Source organism: Diplotaxodon limnothrissa, linkage group LG11 (assembly GCF_057381915.1).
Source record: "Diplotaxodon limnothrissa isolate DT_005_m linkage group LG11, D_limnothrissa_male_GT1.1, whole genome shotgun sequence".
In the NCBI taxonomy this organism is placed as follows: Eukaryota; Metazoa; Chordata; class Actinopteri; order Cichliformes; family Cichlidae; genus Diplotaxodon; species Diplotaxodon limnothrissa.
The window spans coordinates 9,562,121-9,580,302 of record NC_140606.1 but is presented as its reverse complement, the minus strand read 5'-3'; the positions used below and the strand labels follow the sequence as shown (position 1 = coordinate 9,580,302).

At 42.0% G+C, this 18,182-nt stretch overlaps 1 protein-coding gene across 1 annotated transcript; it reads left to right on the top strand.

Moving 5' to 3' along the window:
- The first annotated feature begins 15,648 nt into the window (after positions 1-15,648).
- LOC146622324 (myelin-associated glycoprotein-like) lies at positions 15,649-17,976 on the top strand. The gene is made up of 7 exons (XM_085365052.1): positions 15,649-15,692; positions 16,505-16,571; positions 16,654-17,061; positions 17,162-17,455; positions 17,600-17,699; positions 17,810-17,845; positions 17,940-17,976. Exons 2-7 carry the CDS (start codon positions 16,526-16,528, stop codon positions 17,974-17,976), a joined length of 921 nt encoding a protein of 306 aa, XP_085221178.1. The 5' UTR covers positions 15,649-15,692; positions 16,505-16,525.
- The last annotated feature ends 206 nt before the right edge of the window (positions 17,977-18,182 follow it).

The following is an 18,182-nucleotide window of genomic DNA, read 5'->3' as shown; positions in this document are numbered from 1 at the left end:
ATCACTCGCAAGCAATAACAACATGGTTTGAAGTCCACCCAAGACTGGTAAGTCTCTTCCTTCCACCCTATTCACCTTTCCTCAACCCCATAGAGGAGTTCTTTTCTGCATGGAGGTGGAAGGTTTATGACCATCAGCCACATGACCAGATGTCCCTCCTCGAAGCCATGGATGCTGGCTCCAGGGACATCACAGTTGACGATTGCCAAGGGTGGATCCGACATACCAGGCGGTTCTATCCCAGGTGCATCGACTTGGATAACATCAGATGTGATGTTGATGAAAAAATGTGGCCTAACCCTGAAGATCGCAGAGATTAGATGCAAAGTTTTTGCCTTTTTTTAGCCCCCCTCCCCCCCTTTTGATCTTGGCTTTTTGCTGTTGTTTTTTTGTTCAGAATGCTCTTGTGTGTTTCATGGATATTTTGTTCACTGTAAGCAATACTGTAAAACTTTCTCTGTCCTATCATACTGTGTTTCTACTGTACCTCCTGTAGTAAACAGTAAAGAAACATAAACTTGTTTGCTTTTTACTGGAATGCTTTTGAATGTGAACATTACTGTACATGTGGACATACAGTTACCAACCAAGACATTTCTGGTGTCAAAATGGTGGATTGCATGTTTCGCATGCAAATACCTGTAAAACTGAAACATAAAAGTCTATGCAGTTTTTGTAATGTCAATAATAGCCAGTATTTTGAAACCTGGTGTACTTTGATTGACTGCATGTACCTTGTGAAGTGAAAACAAGTGTTATTCTTTGACAGACTAATTTCATTTTGAGTCAGATTTATAGTGTTTTTGTACAGTTAGTGTGTGCAGAGAAAGATGTGTTCTATTTTGAAATGAAGAGTTAGTATATATTTAACAAAATGTATTTTTGAGAAGAAAATTATCCATTTGGCCAATTGTGTTTTGTAGGTGTGAGTCTGTGTTAAGAGTTTAGAAAAAGTATCTGAAGTATGGGTAGGCGCTTGTTAGCGATTGAAAAAAACTGTAATAATTGCATTACATTAACTGTATCTTTACCACACATTTGCCACACAGGTGTAGATACTGTAGGTTCAGTGAATGCTTAAATCGCACTGATTAGAATATACTGGACATTCAAAGCTAAGATGCAGCGCACTGTGTTAGAGGCTGGGATTTGATGAATTCATATATACAACCTTTGATCATCATTTATGTCCAATTGAGAATGAATCTGTTCACTCACATATTAAATGAACTGAAATCAGTAGTGCGATCTCCAGTCTTGATATAAGGAATGAGAGAACTGACAGCTGTTATTTTAATCAGCCTGTCTCAGTTGTTTTAACTCTAAGTATCACAAAGTTATGTGGTAACATCTGGACTGATGAGTTTGCTGTCAGCATTGTAATCGCTAGTTTAAAGGCTGTAGGTTGCAGCCATTGCTCTAACACTGTATAAATGTAACAGGCCTCAGTGCTGGTTCTAATAGTCTGAGCTGCTTCCAGCTTTATTTGTGAAGTCGTGATGTGTCAGTTTAAAGAATTCAGAAAGTTTATTCAAGCAGGCCCATAAAACAGAGAATCTGCATCTTCTTTTTGTTTTCATATTTTAATTTATATTTAATTGTGTTGTGGTTTGCAGTGTTTTGTGTTGTCCATCCATCCATCCATCTTCATCCGCTTTATCCGAGGCCGGGTCGCTTTATCCGAGGCTCTCCCCAGCCACCTCCTCCAGCTTATCCGGGGGAACACCAAGGCATTCCCAGGCCAGCCGAGAGATATAATCTCTCTAGCGTGTCCTGGGTCTGCCCTGAGGCCTCCTCCTGGTGGGACATGCCTGGAACACCTCACCTAGGTGGCGCCCAGGAGGCATCCTTGTCAGATGCCCGAACCACCTCAGCTGGCTCCTTTCGATGTGGAGCAGCAGCGGCTCTACTCTGAGCCCCTCCCGGATGGCCAAACTTCTCACCCTATCTCTAAGGGAGAGGCCAGCCACCCTTCGGAGGAAGCTCATTTCCGCCGCTTGTATCCGCGATCTCGCTCTTTCGGTCACTACCCACAGCTCGTGGCCATAGGTGAGGGTAGGGACGTAGATCGACCGGTGAATTGAGAGCTTCGCTTTTACACTCAGCTCCCTCTTCACCACGACGGACCGGTGCAGCGTCCGCATTACTGCAGCTGCAGCCCCAATCTGTCTGTCGATCTCCAGCTCCCTTCTCCCATCACTCGCAAACAAGACCCCGAGATACTTGAACTCCTCCACTTGGGGCAGGAACTCATCCCCGACCCGGAGTGGGCACTCCACCCTTTTCCGGCTGAGAACCATGGCCTCAGATTTGGAGGTGCTGATCCTCATTTCCGCTGCTTCACACTCGGCTGCGAACCGCTCCAGTGCGAGCTGGAGGCCCTCACCCGATGAAGCCAACAGAACCACATCATCCGCAAAAAGCAGAGATGAGATTCTGAGGCCACCAAAGTGAAAGCCCTCCGCCACTTGGCTGCGCCTATAAATCCTGTCCATAAAAATTATGAACAGAACCGGAGACAAAGGGCAGCCCTGGCGGAGCCCATCACCCACCGGGAACGAGTCCGACTTATTGCTGGCAATGCGAACCAAGCTCTTGCAACGGTTGTATAGGGATCGAATGGCCCGTAGCAATGGGCCAGACACCCCATACTCCTGCAACACCTCCCACAGGACACCCCGAGGGACACGGTCAAATGCCTTCTCCAAGTCCACAAAATACATGTAGACTGGTTGGGCAAACTCCCATGCACCCTCAAGTATCCTTGAGAGGATAAAGAGCTGGTCCAGTGTTCCGCGACCAGGACGAAAACCGCATTGTTCCTCCTGTATCCGAGGTTCGACTAGCGGACGAACTCTCCTTTCCAGCACCCTGGCATAGACTTTCCCAGGGAGGCTGAGGAGTGTGATCCCCTGTAGTTGGAACACACCGTCCTGTCTCCCTTCTTAAAGATGGGGACCACCACCTCGGTCTGCCAGTTCAGGGGTACTGCCCCTGATCTCCACGCAACATTGTAGAGGCGTGTCAACCAGGACAGCCCTACAACGTCCAGAGCCTTCAGGAACTCGGGGCGGACCTCATCAACACCAGGGGCTCTGCCACCAAGGAGTTGTTAAACTGCCTCAGTGACCTCGCCCCCGGAAATTGGCGGGTCATTCCCCTCATCCCCAGACTCTGCTTCCTCCTCGAAAGACGTGTCAGTGTGATTAAGGAGGGCCTCGAAGTATTCCTTCCAACGCCTGACAATTTTCTCAGTCGACGTCAACAGCACTCTGCCAGCACTATACAAAGTGCAGGTAGAGCACTGCTTTCCCCTCCTGAGACGCATGACAGTTTGCCAGAATCTCTTCGAGGCAGTCCGAAAGTCTTTTTCCATGGCCTCTTCGAACTCCTCCCACACCCGAGTTTTTGCTTCAGCCACTGCCCGAGCCGCATTCCGCTTGGCCTGTCGATACCTGTCGGCTGCCTCCGGAGTCCCACAGGCTAACCAAGCCCGATAGCACTCCTTCTTAAGCCTGGTGGCTCCCTTCACCTGGTGTCCACCATTTGGTTCGGGGATTACCACCACGGCAGGCACCAACCACCTTGCGGCCGCAGCTCAATGCAGCAGCTTCGGCAATGGAGACGCTGAACATGGTCCATTCGGACTCAATGTCCACAGTCTCACTCGGAATGCTATTGAAGCTCTGCCGGAGGTGTGCGTTGAAGATCTCGCGGACTGGGGCCTCTGCTAGACGTTCCCAGCACACCCTCACTACACGTTTAGGCGCACCGGGTCTGTCCAGCGTCCTCCCCTGCCACCTGATCCAACTCACCACCAGGTGGTGATCAGTTGACAGCTCAGCCCCTCTCTTTACCCGAGTGTCCAGAACATATGGTCGCAGGTCTGGTGATACGATTACAAAATCGATCATATCGATCAATCGATCAACAATAAATTAATTAAAGCAACAAAACAACCTGAAGAGCTGGTTGGGAGCCGAAAGAGCCGGCTCTTTTTAGTGAGCCAAGCCGAAAGAGCCGGTTCTCCAACAAGAGCCGGAAATCCCATCACTATTGTGAAGAGCACAACAGCTTACAATACACGTAGCTAGCTTGTACAGCTGCGACGTAAAATTTTCATAAGCTAAGATGACCTTAAAATAACGGGGCTACAAGCGGTGATGCTAGCGTTAGCCATGTTAGCACCTTACCTTCAACAGGTGGTCAAACTGCGTAAACAGGCACTCAGAGGTTGCGCTCTCCGTTTCGCTGCAGGGTCCCTTCATTCTTCACATATATGTATCGAGCCGAATGTAAATCCCGAGGCTGAACGGCCTTTGTACAAGCACACATGCTTCTTAGCAGGGCGAAGCTATGAGCTAAAAAATCCAGGCAGACAGTCTGCGTCTGTCCAACCAATCAGAGAGCTCCTTACATCCCACGGTGTGGCTAATTTGAATAGCCGCAAGATTTTTAAAATGAAGTTGTTAATCCAACAGCTAATCCAAAAGTTCATCCCTGAGCGAACAGGAAAGGGAAATGGATTTTGAAATGCAGTTTAACAATTGGGAAAAACTGTAAATCGGTCATGTGATTGGTTTGCCATGACCAGTGTTGGGACTAACGCGTTATTAAGTAACGCGTTACAGTAACTACGTTATTATTGTGGTAACGAGCACGGTAACTAGTTATTATGCCAAAACCGGGAACGCGTTACTCGTTACTGGGATTTAGATAGGCTCGTTATTCGTTACTTTGTGTGGTGGCTATCGCGGAGCTTCCACAGATTCAATAACATTAGCAAGTGGTGGAGGCCGGCAGGTGGATGAAGGAAAAGGGAGGCAGAAGGAAAAGAGACCCGAAGCGGCCGCTGGTCCGAGAGTGTCAGGTGAACTGAACTTCAGGTAAGAAGTTATAACCTGCAGTCCATCTGGGTCAGATATGAACCAAGTTTAGGTGGAGTTTATTTTCGTTATGCTGACTTTTTCCTACTGCGTGCTAGCTAGCATGACGGAGTTTCTATACAGCTGGGTGGGTGCTATGTTACTAATGTTGAACTTTATTTTGTTCATAAGGTTAATTATTAGAGTTGCCAACCGTCCCGTAAAAAATGGAATCGTCTCGTATTCAGAGAAAGTATTACGCGTTTCGTATTGAGGTGAAAAGGAACAGTTTGTCCCGGACTTCAGCTACAATGACAAAGACACAAAGCTGGAGTTATTCTGTGTTTACGCTGCACAGCTGCCTCTTCTTCTCTCATCCTCTCCCCCTCCCTCTCCTGTTTCTACTTCAATCATGAAACCGATCAATGATCAGCTGATCGGCTTTTCTCTCTTGTTTATTTATCGCCCACTTTGCGCCAGAAAGAGGAAACCAGCGGATGTCGCGGTAAACAACAGCAGCACTTTTAAGCTTGATCAGCTGTTGTTAGAATTTATTTAATATTAATTTCTAGTATCAGCTGATGTTTGCTGGAGCCACAGCTGTAAACCTGCTGGTCATGATATGGTTTGGTTATGTGATGAGAGGGAAACATGAAGATGAAACCAGGAGATGTCCTTACTGGATCATCAGAGCTGTGATGGAGAAACAGGTTTACCTTTTAGGTGACATGAATGAGTTGAAGGGAAGTTATGAACTGTTTCTGAGAGACAAATAACACCAGGATCCTTTTCTAAGTAGCTGACAGCTGGTAACTGTGCAGGGGCGGGTCTAGCAAAGTGTTGCCAGGGGTCCATGTAGGGCATTAAAAGGGAAAGCGGGGCACAAGGAAATACTTTCTTATTCTCATTTAAAATGTCTCACTTTTAAAAAAATAATTATCTGAGTCTTGCAACAAACAATGGATAGATTGATACATATATACCATCAGAACAGTGTACATCACTGTGTGTTTATTTTCATTCAAAGGTTTTATGATTTTTCTTATAATGGTGGGCTGGTCTCTAGTCAAAATGCCCGGGACGATTTTTTTGTCCCAGTCTAGCCCTGTATGCAGCTCATCTGCAGTCTGGTGTTACCTACATCTTCCTATTCAGAAGGCAGAATTTCCAAGTTCTGAGTGCAATCGAAAGCACCACGACTGCAGTTTTTGTGTTGGATGTAAAAAGCAGGCTAGGATAGAATCAGGCGTGGGATTTCTCTCGTGGAAATGGGCACATTATTTATTCCTTTCTATTGGTAGGTGGCACAGTGCACTTGTGGCAAGTAAGCTAGCTAGAAGAATGGCAATCTTGCTGGGTATCCAGTTACGGAAGCAACACATTAACAAGAGAATTCTGAGTAAAACCAAAGTTACTTTCCCTAGTAACTAGTTACTCTGAAAGTAACGAGTAACTTGAAGTAACTGAGTTACTTTTGATATGAGCAACTAGTAATGTAACTAAGTTACTAATTTAAAGTAACTTACCCAACACTGGCCATGACTACTTTATTCTTCCTCAGCCAATCAGCAGGACTTGTGCGATTGTTTCAGGTCTAGTTTCAGTCATTGTGCAAATGTACTGTTTATAAATTTGGAGAAACCTGCAGTCAGCTGAGACTGAAGAAGTCACTTTGATGAGTGACGAAAACGTTTCTCCCACTGAAAACGCTAAGTCCAGATGAACAGAATCAACCTTTTCGGATTTACCTGGATGATTGAACATGCATCAAGACAAGGTTTTACTAGAGACAGACAAAATTAAGTAAATTTAACCTCGGACATTCCCCTGGTGATTAGCCATTAGTTGTGTTTGTAACATTTTCACTTCTTTTTTCTCAATGTCATTTAGCTTGTCTCAGTATCTTTTTTCGTTTCTATATTTGCAGAATGGGAAGTGACATGTTGGACTCTAAATAGGACACAGTTAAGACAGTTTACACAGAAAAGCAGTTCGTTCATGATTTGGTAACCAACAAATATTAGTACAGACACAGGATTAAAAAAAACATGTGAGAGAGTTGATAAAATATGCAATGCAGCTGCTTTAAACATATACCATATGGAAAATGTGTTGTGTTTTCAGTCCGTTTGCCACAGGTGCATAAAATTAAACACATTGCCATGGGATCTTAAAAGTATTTGGGAAAGAGTGGCTTGTTCTAAAGAGCTCACTGAATTTTAGCTTGGCACTGTAATAGGACAACATCATTACAAGTCACTCATTTTAAGTGTTTACCAAAAGGAAAATTATGCAATTTATTGTTATTTCAAGCTCAAATTCCTTGCCTTTGGCTCATTTTATGTTTAGAACAGATGCAGTAATAATATACAAACATTGTTCAGGTCTGCTGTACTCTCTGTCTGTAAAAGTGGGGAAGTGCTGTGGCCCTTCAGTCTATCCTCTTCCTGTGTGGCCTGATGTTTGTGTGTGTGGGATGACAGAGGTGGGTATTTGCTTGTACATGTGTATGTGTTTTCTCTGTTGCTCCTGCTTTCCCTCAAAAGGTTTCTACACTGTTAGATTACAAGCAGCTATACCTGCCTGCACAGTTTACCCTCTTTTTTGCAGGAGGTATTCTATATTTTCCTCCTTTCTACCTTCTATTCTTGGTGAAAATCAGGGTTGAGACCCAACAAATAAATAGCTTTGCATGTGCTGCTCCTTATTTTCTTTAAGATAGCAAAAAGATTCTCTACTCAGATAATCTCAGTGATTTTAGTATAGACAAAGATTTGAAATAGGGGGAGTTCATGGAAACCTTTTTGTCTGTATTAGATAGAACAGAGGTCATCAATTTGTAGCTCACAACAGATCACCTGCTCAACCAGGTGAGCTATAGCAGTATTGTTTAACCGAAGTCACAAAGTCAGTTTAAAGACAAGGATGAGAGTGACTGCAAGTCTGCAAGGTGAGAAATATAGATGTCAAAAAGTGATGAAACTGAATGGTCTTCCCCAAGGAATGAGACATGCCACGTAATGATTGCATTTATATAGCGCTTTTCTAGGCACCCAAAGCGCTTCACAATTCCAATATTCATTCACTCTCACATTCACACACTGGTGGAGGCAAGCTACAGTTGTAGCCACAGCTGCCAGCTGTGCACCGATGGGCACATCAGTGCTTTAAATCTTTAAATCAGGTCTTTAAATCTTATTTTGAACTTTTCATCTCAGCAGCCATCTTGAAATTCATCCATGTTCCTGGGTCTACATTCTGTTCTAGATCCAATAGCAGTAAAGTATGTGCAATGTGAAGTAGATATGGGACAAACACAGCCAAACTGTCCCTCATGTGTTGTATAGACTGGAACAAATAGACAGTTATATAGACTATCATGAATCTGATCTGTTTCAGTGGTAAGGAAAAAACACTTTTAACCAAATGAAACCTCCAGCAGAACCAGGCTTTTGGAGGGGGCAGTCATCTGCAATTGTTGGGGTGACAGAAAATAGAAGCGAACACGGAGAGAAACAGGATGTGAAAGACACACTATTAGAGAAAAATAGTGAAAAGCTTATTTCAGCAGAACTACGTGATGATTCAGGGTCAACTGTCACTTATCCCATAATTTTCCGAAGTGTGATTGCTACCAACCCAATTCTGTTCTGGAGGCTTCACAGGCAAGCAGAAAAAAAGTCATCGAATTAAACTTTAACTTGTATTGTGCTAAATTTCTGAGAAGACAGAATCGGGAACTAAAAACTGATGAAGCTGCTATAACCTAAATTAAGAAATGAATTATTAAAAACAGACATTTCCCTGATGATGTTACATAAACTGCATGAACTGGACTGGAGCCATCTTTAGTTCTTATGTCTCCAGCATATGTCACTTTTTTTTGCACTTGCAGCAGGCTTTTAAAATTGAAGTTAATATTTTTTCAATTTGGAGAGCTGTTGGATGCTCAAAATCATGTAGACCCTCTATTTTCATTACCTTTGATGGCTATCTTTTTGGGAACTTGTGGTCTATGTTGTTATCTTGTTTATCAAAAAATATCTGGTTCTATATACCTAAATATGCCAGACATTAATAACTGTTCTCCAAAAGGGGAAATTTTAAAAATCGTCTTATCATACTCATATTCATACTCTCATAACACATACATACAGGGCCTTGGGGGTGGACAAGTTATACAGCATCCAGAGGATGGTCTGTGTATTCAAACCCACCTCTGGGGCTGGTGACCAACCCTCAATCTTAAATGCATATAGACACTGAGGGTTTTCGGGAGGAGCCGTGCTGCTCTCTGGCAGGAAGCACCATGCCCTCCTGTGTTTTAAATGCACTTTAGAACAGCACGCAGGAACACTACATATTAGCGGTCGGAGGGAAGTTTGGGGTCTTCTCTCAGCCCCGTTCTCTGTTAACCGTCGGGGCTGAGGGGCTGGGAGGAGGTGTTGGCGGTCAGATTGGGGTCTGGGATGCGGGGCCTTCCTGTTACTGAAGATAAGGTGGCGGTTTGCTTGCCTCCACCCCAGGGAAAAGGGTTACATCTAGGGGTGGGTTTTAATAATCGATTCATCGATTAAAATCGATTCTGGCTTGGATAACGTGATATCGATTCATTAAAATCCTGGATCGATTTTTTAATATAAATGTATTTTGCCCAAAATTCCAGAATCTCAGGTGAAACGTCACAAAATTTTGACAACCTCCAAACATTTAAAACAGTAAATAAGAGCAGGTACACGGCTTCTGCACAAAGACGTAAACACAAAGCGCGGACCCGCGGATCAGAATCAGTGAGATGTCGCCTTTCTCACCCGACGGCACGGACAAATTCAGGCCTGAAAGCCGACAGCTCGCTGATTCTGATGTTTCGGCGGGTCCGCGCTTTGTGTTTACGCCCTTTTTGCGCTGATTCTAAAGCTGTTAGTTTTATCTCTCTCCAAACAATATGGACTGAACCAGCAGCAAAAGAAGATCCAAACTAAGCTTCACATAAACATCGTCATGAATTCCCTCTGACTTTTGCTGTTTTGCTTCCACCACAATAAAATCACACTTCATGCACAGCTCTCTCTCTCTTTCTCAGTGTACTTCAAGAACAGTTTCCCGTCTATCCCCGAAATCTGTTTTCTGCATTATTCGCTTGCTTGTTACGCACAAGACTACAGTTATTTACAGCGCTGTCGGCCGATGTTTTTTTTTTCCTTTTACTTACTTCTGAAAAGAAAACCTAATTTCTGCCGTTCAACAGGCTTCTGAACAAATTTAAACTTTTTAAAATTATACAAAAGGCAAAATGCTTAGCCGTGTCTCTAATAAAACTGCTGTAACTTCAGAGGTAATGTTCATAAGTTGATTAATGGTTTTCTTTCGTTTATGATGTACTGCAGAATATTTTTATAAAATCCCAGGCCAGGAAAATCACCTTCATGTTTTTCTGTGTTTTATCTTCAGCTGCACAAAGGCATCTGCTGTGATGCTTACACCTTTGATAAAGTCTGGAAAGTGTCAGCTTCCTTTTTATAGATACAAAAATATGTAAATGTACTGATCTGAATTATAATATTTCTCACTGTCTGAGGAAAAAATTCCCAGATACAAATAGAATTGAATCGAATTGAATCGTGGATCAAATCGATTCAGGACCTTGTGAATCGGAATCCAATCGATTCTAGAAATCAGTGCCGATACCCAGCCCTAGTTACATCTCCTGGGTCTAGGTACGGTTTGCCCCTCTGGGGGCAGGGGTACCTGGACCTGAGATATAGAGTAAGTTTTTTGGAAGTGTGATTGTTGGGTACAATGTCTATTTGTCTGTCTCCACGTCGGGTGAGTGCCGAATATTTGCTTATGTGTATATGGGGGTGGGAATGCATGTTTGTGTCTGTGTGCGCCTGTTCGTCTGTGTCTATATGTCAGGTTGGGTCTTGGACTCCACCTCTCTGGGAACATCTCCGGCTCTCCAAGGTATGGAGACCTATCTCCCCTCACCACACTCCCTGCCGGTGGCTGATGCCCTCAGACGTCGGTGCATTGGTGGTTCTTGGTGTCTGGGGCTGGGAGCTCATGTATGTATCTGCTCACTCCTGGTGGCCGCTTGGTGGGGCCTGGCGTCTGTGGCCCAGCTGGGCCCCTTCTGGGGGGTGGGGCGCCCTCAGGCCTCTGGGCCTGGGGCTCGGTCCTTTCTGGCACAGCTGGCTGCCGGCAGAGCCCGCGGGCACGTCACTGCAACCCCCTCTCCCAGGAGGGTGGCACGGTTGCCCCTTTGGTGGTCCTCCTTGGGTCCTTGTACTCTGGGGCCTCTGTCTGGGGCCTGGATCTCCTCCATACCTGCTTCATGCCCTGGGGGACGGGGTGTGGAGTGTGTGGAGTTTGCATGTTCCCTTTGTGTTTGCATGGGTTCTCTTCAGGTGCTCTGACCTTCCCACATTCTGAAGACATGCAGTTAGAGGGGTTATGTAATTTGGTAACTCTAAATTGCCCATAGGTGTAAGTTTGTGAATGGTTTAGCAACCTGGTTAAGGGTATCATGGGTCTGTAGCTCTGTTCACGGTTTTGGGAAACATATTTAGTTTTAAAGTAAGTTACAGGGCTTTTCTCTGCCTTTCTGAAAGGCTTATATATATATTTTTTTTAAAAAGCTACCTGATACACATATCATTATAATTATGTAGTTTTATTATTACAATATTAAAGAACACACACTGTGTTTTTAATTCAGCAAGAAACATTTTGTATTAGATTTATATTTCAGATGCCAGTTATCACAAACACTTTATTGCAGTTCTTCCTGCTATGTGTGGCCCAACAAGTTATCAGGTTTAGTTGACAATCCCTTTTCACACAGGGCCATGTAGCTTTGAATTTTCTTTTCACTTAATAACAAGCGCTGTCATTTAGAAAGAGCATTTTGTAGTATTTTTGTCTAATATTTAAATTAGTTCATCTGGAATATTTGTGTGACAAACATACAATAAAATAGGGAATCACGAAGGGGACAAACACCACTCTCTGTTTGTGTCAGAAAGGGCATTCCTGTAAAAGTATGCCAAATCAAATATAAGGAGCTACTTGTTTTAAGTTGTTAGTCAATGATTGATTTTAATCTCATGAATTAGTTCTATCTCCAAAAGTTGTTTCTGTTCATCTGGACGTGGCGTTTTGTGGGAGAAATCCATCCAAGTGACTTCTTCAGTCTCAGCTGACTGCAGGGTTCCCCAATCTTATAAACAGTACATTTGCATAATGACTGAAACCAGCCCACTGAAGGAACAATGGGCTGGGAGGTCAGTTCCTTAATCTTAATTATGCACATTCTCATGACCATTGATCAACAACCACTGATCAATGGCCATGAGTACCATTCACAGAGAGTTGGGGAATGGCTGCAATCACAGCATTGTAAGATGGTGAAAGATGTACCCTTAGGCCCCCTCCTCGATTCAGAGATGGTCTTTCCCTTTTCACGTAAATGGCCTCCTTGACTTCGCGCTCAAACCAGGATCACATTAACTCGGTGGACCGACACATCAAATTCACCAGGGAGGATATGAAAGTGGTAGGTTAGCCTTCTTAGACTGAGATTTCCATCAGTAATGGGGGACATCTAAAAGCTGACGTGTACAGTAAACCTACACATACGGATCAGTATTTAAGGTTTGATTCTCATCATCCACTGGAGCACAAACTGGGTGTCATTAGGACGCTACAACACAGAGCGAACACCATCCCCACTGACACAGCACCCAGGGAGGCAGAAGAACAGCACATCAGGAAGGCCCTGAGTAAATGTGGTTATCCCAGCTGGACTTTTGTCAAAGCTGGAAAGGCACCTAAAGAAAGCTGATCCAGGAGAGAAGGACAACCGCTGCCCAAGCGAAAACCTGTAGTGATCCCATATGTGTCAATGTGTCAGGAGTATCGGAACAGTTGAGACGCATTTTTTCTAAACACCGGGTCTCTGTGGCTTTTAAACCCCAAAACACGCTGCGCCAAAAATTGGTCCACCCCAAGGATCGGGTCCCCCGACACAAACAGAGTAACATAGTGTACGCTGTTAAGTGCCAGGAGGATTGCCAGGATTTATACATCGGGGAAACCAAACAACCTCTGGTGAAGCGGATTGCACAACACAGAAGAGCTACCTCGTCAGGCCAGGACTCTGCAGTCTATTTACACCTACAGGCCAGTGGACACTCTTTCAAGGATGAGGATGTACACATCCTGGACAGGGAGGAACGCTGGTTTGAGAGCAGAGTCAATGAGGCCATTTACGTGAAAAGGGAAAGACCATCTCTGAATCGAGGAGGGGCCTAAGGGTACATCTTTCACCATCTTACAATGCTGTGATTGCAGCCATTCCCCAACTCTCTGTGAATGGTACTCATGGCCATTGATCAGTGGTCTTTGATAAGTGGTCTTTGATCAGTGGGTTTTGGTCAGTGGTTGTTGATCAATGGTTATAAGAATGTGCATAATTAAGGTTAAGGAACTGACCTCCCAGCCCATTGTTCCTTCAGTGGGCTGGTTTCAGTCATTATGCAATGTACTGTTTATAAGAATGGGGAAACCTGCAGTCAGCTGAGACTGAAGAAGTCACTTGGATGAGTGATTAAACGTTTCTCCCACTGAAAACGTTACGTTCAGATAAACAGAATCAACCTTTGGATTTACTTACCTGGATGACTGAGCATGCATCAAGACGAATTAGTTCTATGTGTTCCTTTTCTTTTTATGTAATATAAATACTCTATGGCAATACTGAAATAAATTAAAAGAATGAAAGAAGATTTCTTCTAGAGGCCCAGCTACAAAATATTTTTTTTAGTGTCAGTTTATAGTCTTTCTCTGAGTGTGCACTCAGTTGCTTCAGTGTTGTGAGTATGTGACTTATGCAGTAATATATAGATTACATTTAGCATATGGGACTTTTTCATAGATGAATACCACTGTTTCTTTGGGTTGATGTGAGGACGTACAGATCTGTCTTTACTAAAAATAACAACCTTGACGTCATTCTCTTTTTGGTTAGGGTGCTGCAGCCGTTTTTGATAACTGATAGACTTTAAACTTCAGCTTTCACACCCCAGTGCATCACTGGGCTCACAGTAATTTCCCCACATGCTTCCAGAAATAGAGTGTTTATTTGTGATAACACGCTTTCTAATTTTCTGTTCTGCTTTTTCTATGGCCTTATCAGAAGCAAGCATTTAACACAATAAATGAGAAAAAATGCATAGTAAGTTATTAATACATGTTTTACTATTAGTTCAGATGTTGTCAAAGTTATTTTAAAATCAGATAGAAAAATTACTGTTGGCCTTGTATCAGCGGAAGAAACTCAACAAACTGTATTTAGATATGTTTAGTGGTGGATATCTGCTGATAACAGGCAAGTTTCTCCTTTGCCTTTGAGTTAATTCCAGGTTATTTTATTTTCATCATGCATATTTTCAAAATATCATTGCACCCTCAAACGTACCTGAATGCACTCTGTTCCTTTAACACAGGAAGAGGCTGCCCTGCTTTTGTCAGATTTTACAAATTTACCCACACAGAACATGTGCATTTATTCCACGATTAGATCTTGCACAGTGAACCAGTCACTTCCTGTGCAAAGACAATGAGCTGCTAAAATCAAAAGTAGCTCACTGGTTCAAATGTGCCATTTCAAAATGGCACAAAGACAAGTTAAATACAACATATATCTTTAAAGTAGACATTGAATTGAATCTAAACAAGTGAAAAGGTAAATTGTGTTTGTGTCTGTTTGACAAGTTTATTGTTTCTGGAAGTAAAATGATGATGAGTTGCTTAATTGCATTTAATTAGCAAAAATTGCACTCTGACAATTAAGTTTAGGTTCTTCAAAATGGATAGAGTTGGAATTATCGGAAACGTTTTAACTATATTATTATTATTATTATTATTATTATTATTATTGTTGTTGTTGTTGTTGTTGTTGTTGTTGTTGTTGTTGTTATTGTTGTTGTTGTTATTGTTATTGTTGTTGTTCCATCCATTGGGGGATAGAGGTGGGCTGAAAACTGCACAGTTCACCCATCTATCAAAGGGCTAACATAGAGAGACAAACAGCCATTTGAGCTCACATTCACATTCACGCCTAAAGTCAATTTTAAAATCACCAATTAACTTAACATGCAGGTCTTTAGATTGTGGAAGAAAGGCGCAGAAGTCACACAGGAAACACGGAGCGCATGTCACTGTACACACAAAGGCCCTGGCCAGCCACTGGATTTGAAACTAGTGTGGTAGTATAGTGCATACCAATAACTGTCCCACCCATTATTATTTATTAATTTAGAGTTTAGTAAAACCTAGATAAGGTAAATATAAAATAAAATCCATGTGTTACATATTAAATGTAATGTGCAATATGTTGGTATCCTTATTAATTTCCGGTAATACTTCTCAGAAATGAGCCTTTGCTCCATGGCACACTGATCTATTCTCCACAGATGTTTTGGTGTTTTACAAATAAACAATATTTTGAAAAAAATATGGAATCATATTAAGATATCACTATCTTACGTGTTGTTAGTTCAACTGGGAAGAAAAAAGGGTACAGATTATTGTAGTGAGATAAAGTGTTCATGGAGAACTGAAACTAACTAACATGTCACAAAGAAAAGCATATTTTATTTTAAAAAAAAAACAATTAGAAGGCTATGCTTCTGTCTGCAGTCAGAGGTAAGTGGGTGGTCCCTTTGAGGGGGATTTGAAAGTAAAGATCTGAAAGACTCAGACACATTGCTAAAGTGTTTTGTAGCCTTATATAAATCAGCCTTATATAAATCAGCCAGACAGCAGGTAAGATATTTACATGATTATATGATTATTAGATAACAAGTCTTGAAAAATAGTTCTCTGAAGGTCTTTCAAAGTTTTTCTTTGGACATTGGCTAAATGGGCATTGAAAGAGGAAGGAACAAAAGAAAGCATTCAGTGTCCTTCAAGAAGCCTTGAGAACTATTGCTTAAGACTTCTTAGTGAAATAACAAGAAAGCGTGCATAAAAGAGTAAAGGCTGTCTTGGAGAATAAGGGTGTTCAAACCAAATATCAACTTTAAGTTTGTTAGAATTGCAAAAACTTGTTTTTTCTTTATGTGCTGTATTTCCATGTGTTGGTAAATATTTTAGTAAATATCTGCACTTATTTCTCATTTTCCTTGCAAAATATAGAGAAATGAACAGTGGCTCAAGACTGTTGTGCAATACTGTAGCTTATGCAACTTACTAAGAATTTCAAGGTAATGAATGATGTCAAAGCATAGAGATACTGCCAGATTTGAAGCTCTGACCTGGTCATGTCTATTTTTTTATATTTTATAGTCACTGAAGGTTCTAAGAACCCCTGATACCCTCTTACAGTTTGATGTCAAATGGCAAAGACTTTAAATATACAAAGATAAGGAACTACTGAGGGTAGTGAGCGATTTGCTGCATACAAGTAAAAATAAAACAGGCAAAATATAAATGACAGAGGCAAGGCAGTGACAAAATACAGAGAGTATATATAGTAATACATATGAAAATCTTAATTATTTGAATTTCATATGAATATATTTTTCAAGTTGCTTCATTTTTGACTGCTAATTTGTTCAGTTTATTTATTTTTCCAGTGTGTTACACAAAGGAGAAGCATGGACAAAGAGGCAAAGTTTATGATAACTTGTCTGATTTTTGCAGGTAATGAGCCAGCTTTTTATTTACAATTGTTTTATAAGTGCTCTATACCTTTATAAGTGACATTCGCTTAATTATCTTTCAGTCATCTGTAATTCCGTGTCCAGTGATGAATGGAAGGCCACGGTTGTAAAAAGCATTGACGCTCTGGTTGGATCCTGTGTTGTGGTACCATGTTCATTCTCCCATACTGGAGGAAACCTGCCCTCCTCCAGACTCAGAGCAATGTGGCACTATAAAGGCAAAACACCAGATACTAAAGGAAACAACATCTTTCATAGTGATGCTACACTGATTAAGGACAACTTTAAGGGCCGAACAAAGATGTTGGGAGAGCTGGGCCAGAACAACTGCACCTTAGAAATAACTCAAATTAGAAATCATGACAATGGCCCTTTCTGTTTCAGAGTTGAACTAGTAAAAGAAGAAGGTAATGAACCCACAAAGGACATGTTCTCCTTTGTTGAAGACTGCGTCGAGTTGAACATGATCAGTATGTCACCAACTTTCCACCTTCCAATTCCAAATATCTATACCAGTTTTCTGTTAAATCACTTTGCCTCTTACTTTATGTCTTCCTTTTTCATCTTCAGCTGACCCTGCAGAGCCTACATTGACTCAGCCAATGGCAGCCACTCAAGGAGAGCCCTACACTGTCATCTGTTCAGTCATGCACACCTGTCCAACCCATGTACCTACACTTACATGGAACTGGAAGACAGAAAGGCTCATTGTGTACCATAGACAAATTCATTCTGGCAACTGGGAGACACAGTCCATCCTGACATTTATTCCTGAGGAGAAGGATGACAACAGAGAGCTGACATGCACAGCTGGATTTAATGGAGGGCAAACATCCTCCTCAAAATTCACACTGAATGTAAAACGTGAGATCCTTTCAGTTCTTCACTTCCAATATGTTGGTTCACCTTAACTTTGAATAAATAAGAAAATGTTAACATCACTGTTAAAAGTATCTTTCAATGACTGTATGCATTCTTAATGATGTCATAAATTCTGTGTATTTCCAGGTATTGAGAGCTATAATCACATCATCATTCCTGCTGTAGTGGGGATTGGTACAGCTCTGCTCTTTGGCATCTTCTGCATTTTCATGGCAAAAAAATACAAGTGAGTCATTTTATAGAGAATCAAGCTTTCTGTTAACAAGGAGGAGACATTTTTCCTCTCATCAGTTCTACAGTTCGCTCTTTAATATACGTTTTTTTGTTCTGTTTAAGGAACCGCATTGCAGAGCTTCAAAATCAAGAAGGAACGTAAGTAGAAAAATATTTTGGATCAGATGCAGTTGGTTTCTGAGCCTGTCATCATATATGATAACAATATAATGATTGTTTTTATTTATCACAGCATGTGGAACAGGCTTTCCAGGTTATCTCGTAGGTGAGAAAACAATGTTTCTTTTCTTTTGTTTTTACAGTTTGGAGCATTAAATACGCATGTATGGGTTTTTTTTAATTGCAAAATCTTTGGAATTGTACATCCACACACATCTTCAAGATTACGTTTCTAATTAAATTAAACCATTCAAGCCATTCTGATTAAAGGCCAAAGGGATTTTTGGTTCTCCACTTATTTCACCACTAACTTTCC

What these genes read in the sequence shown, in the direction of transcription:
- LOC146622324 (XM_085365052.1), top strand. Translation starts at nt 16,526, where the DNA reads ATGGACAAAGAGGCAAAGTTTATGATAACTTGTCTGATTTTTGCAG. An exon ending in AACTTGTCTGATTTTTGCAG is followed by an intron (nt 16,572 to 16,653) that starts GTAATGAGCCAG and finishes ATTATCTTTCAG; the next exon opens with TCATCTGTAATTCCGTGTCC. An exon ending in CTTCAAAATCAAGAAGGAAC is followed by an intron (nt 17,846 to 17,939) that starts GTAAGTAGAAAA and finishes TATTTATCACAG; the next exon opens with CATGTGGAACAGGCTTTCCA.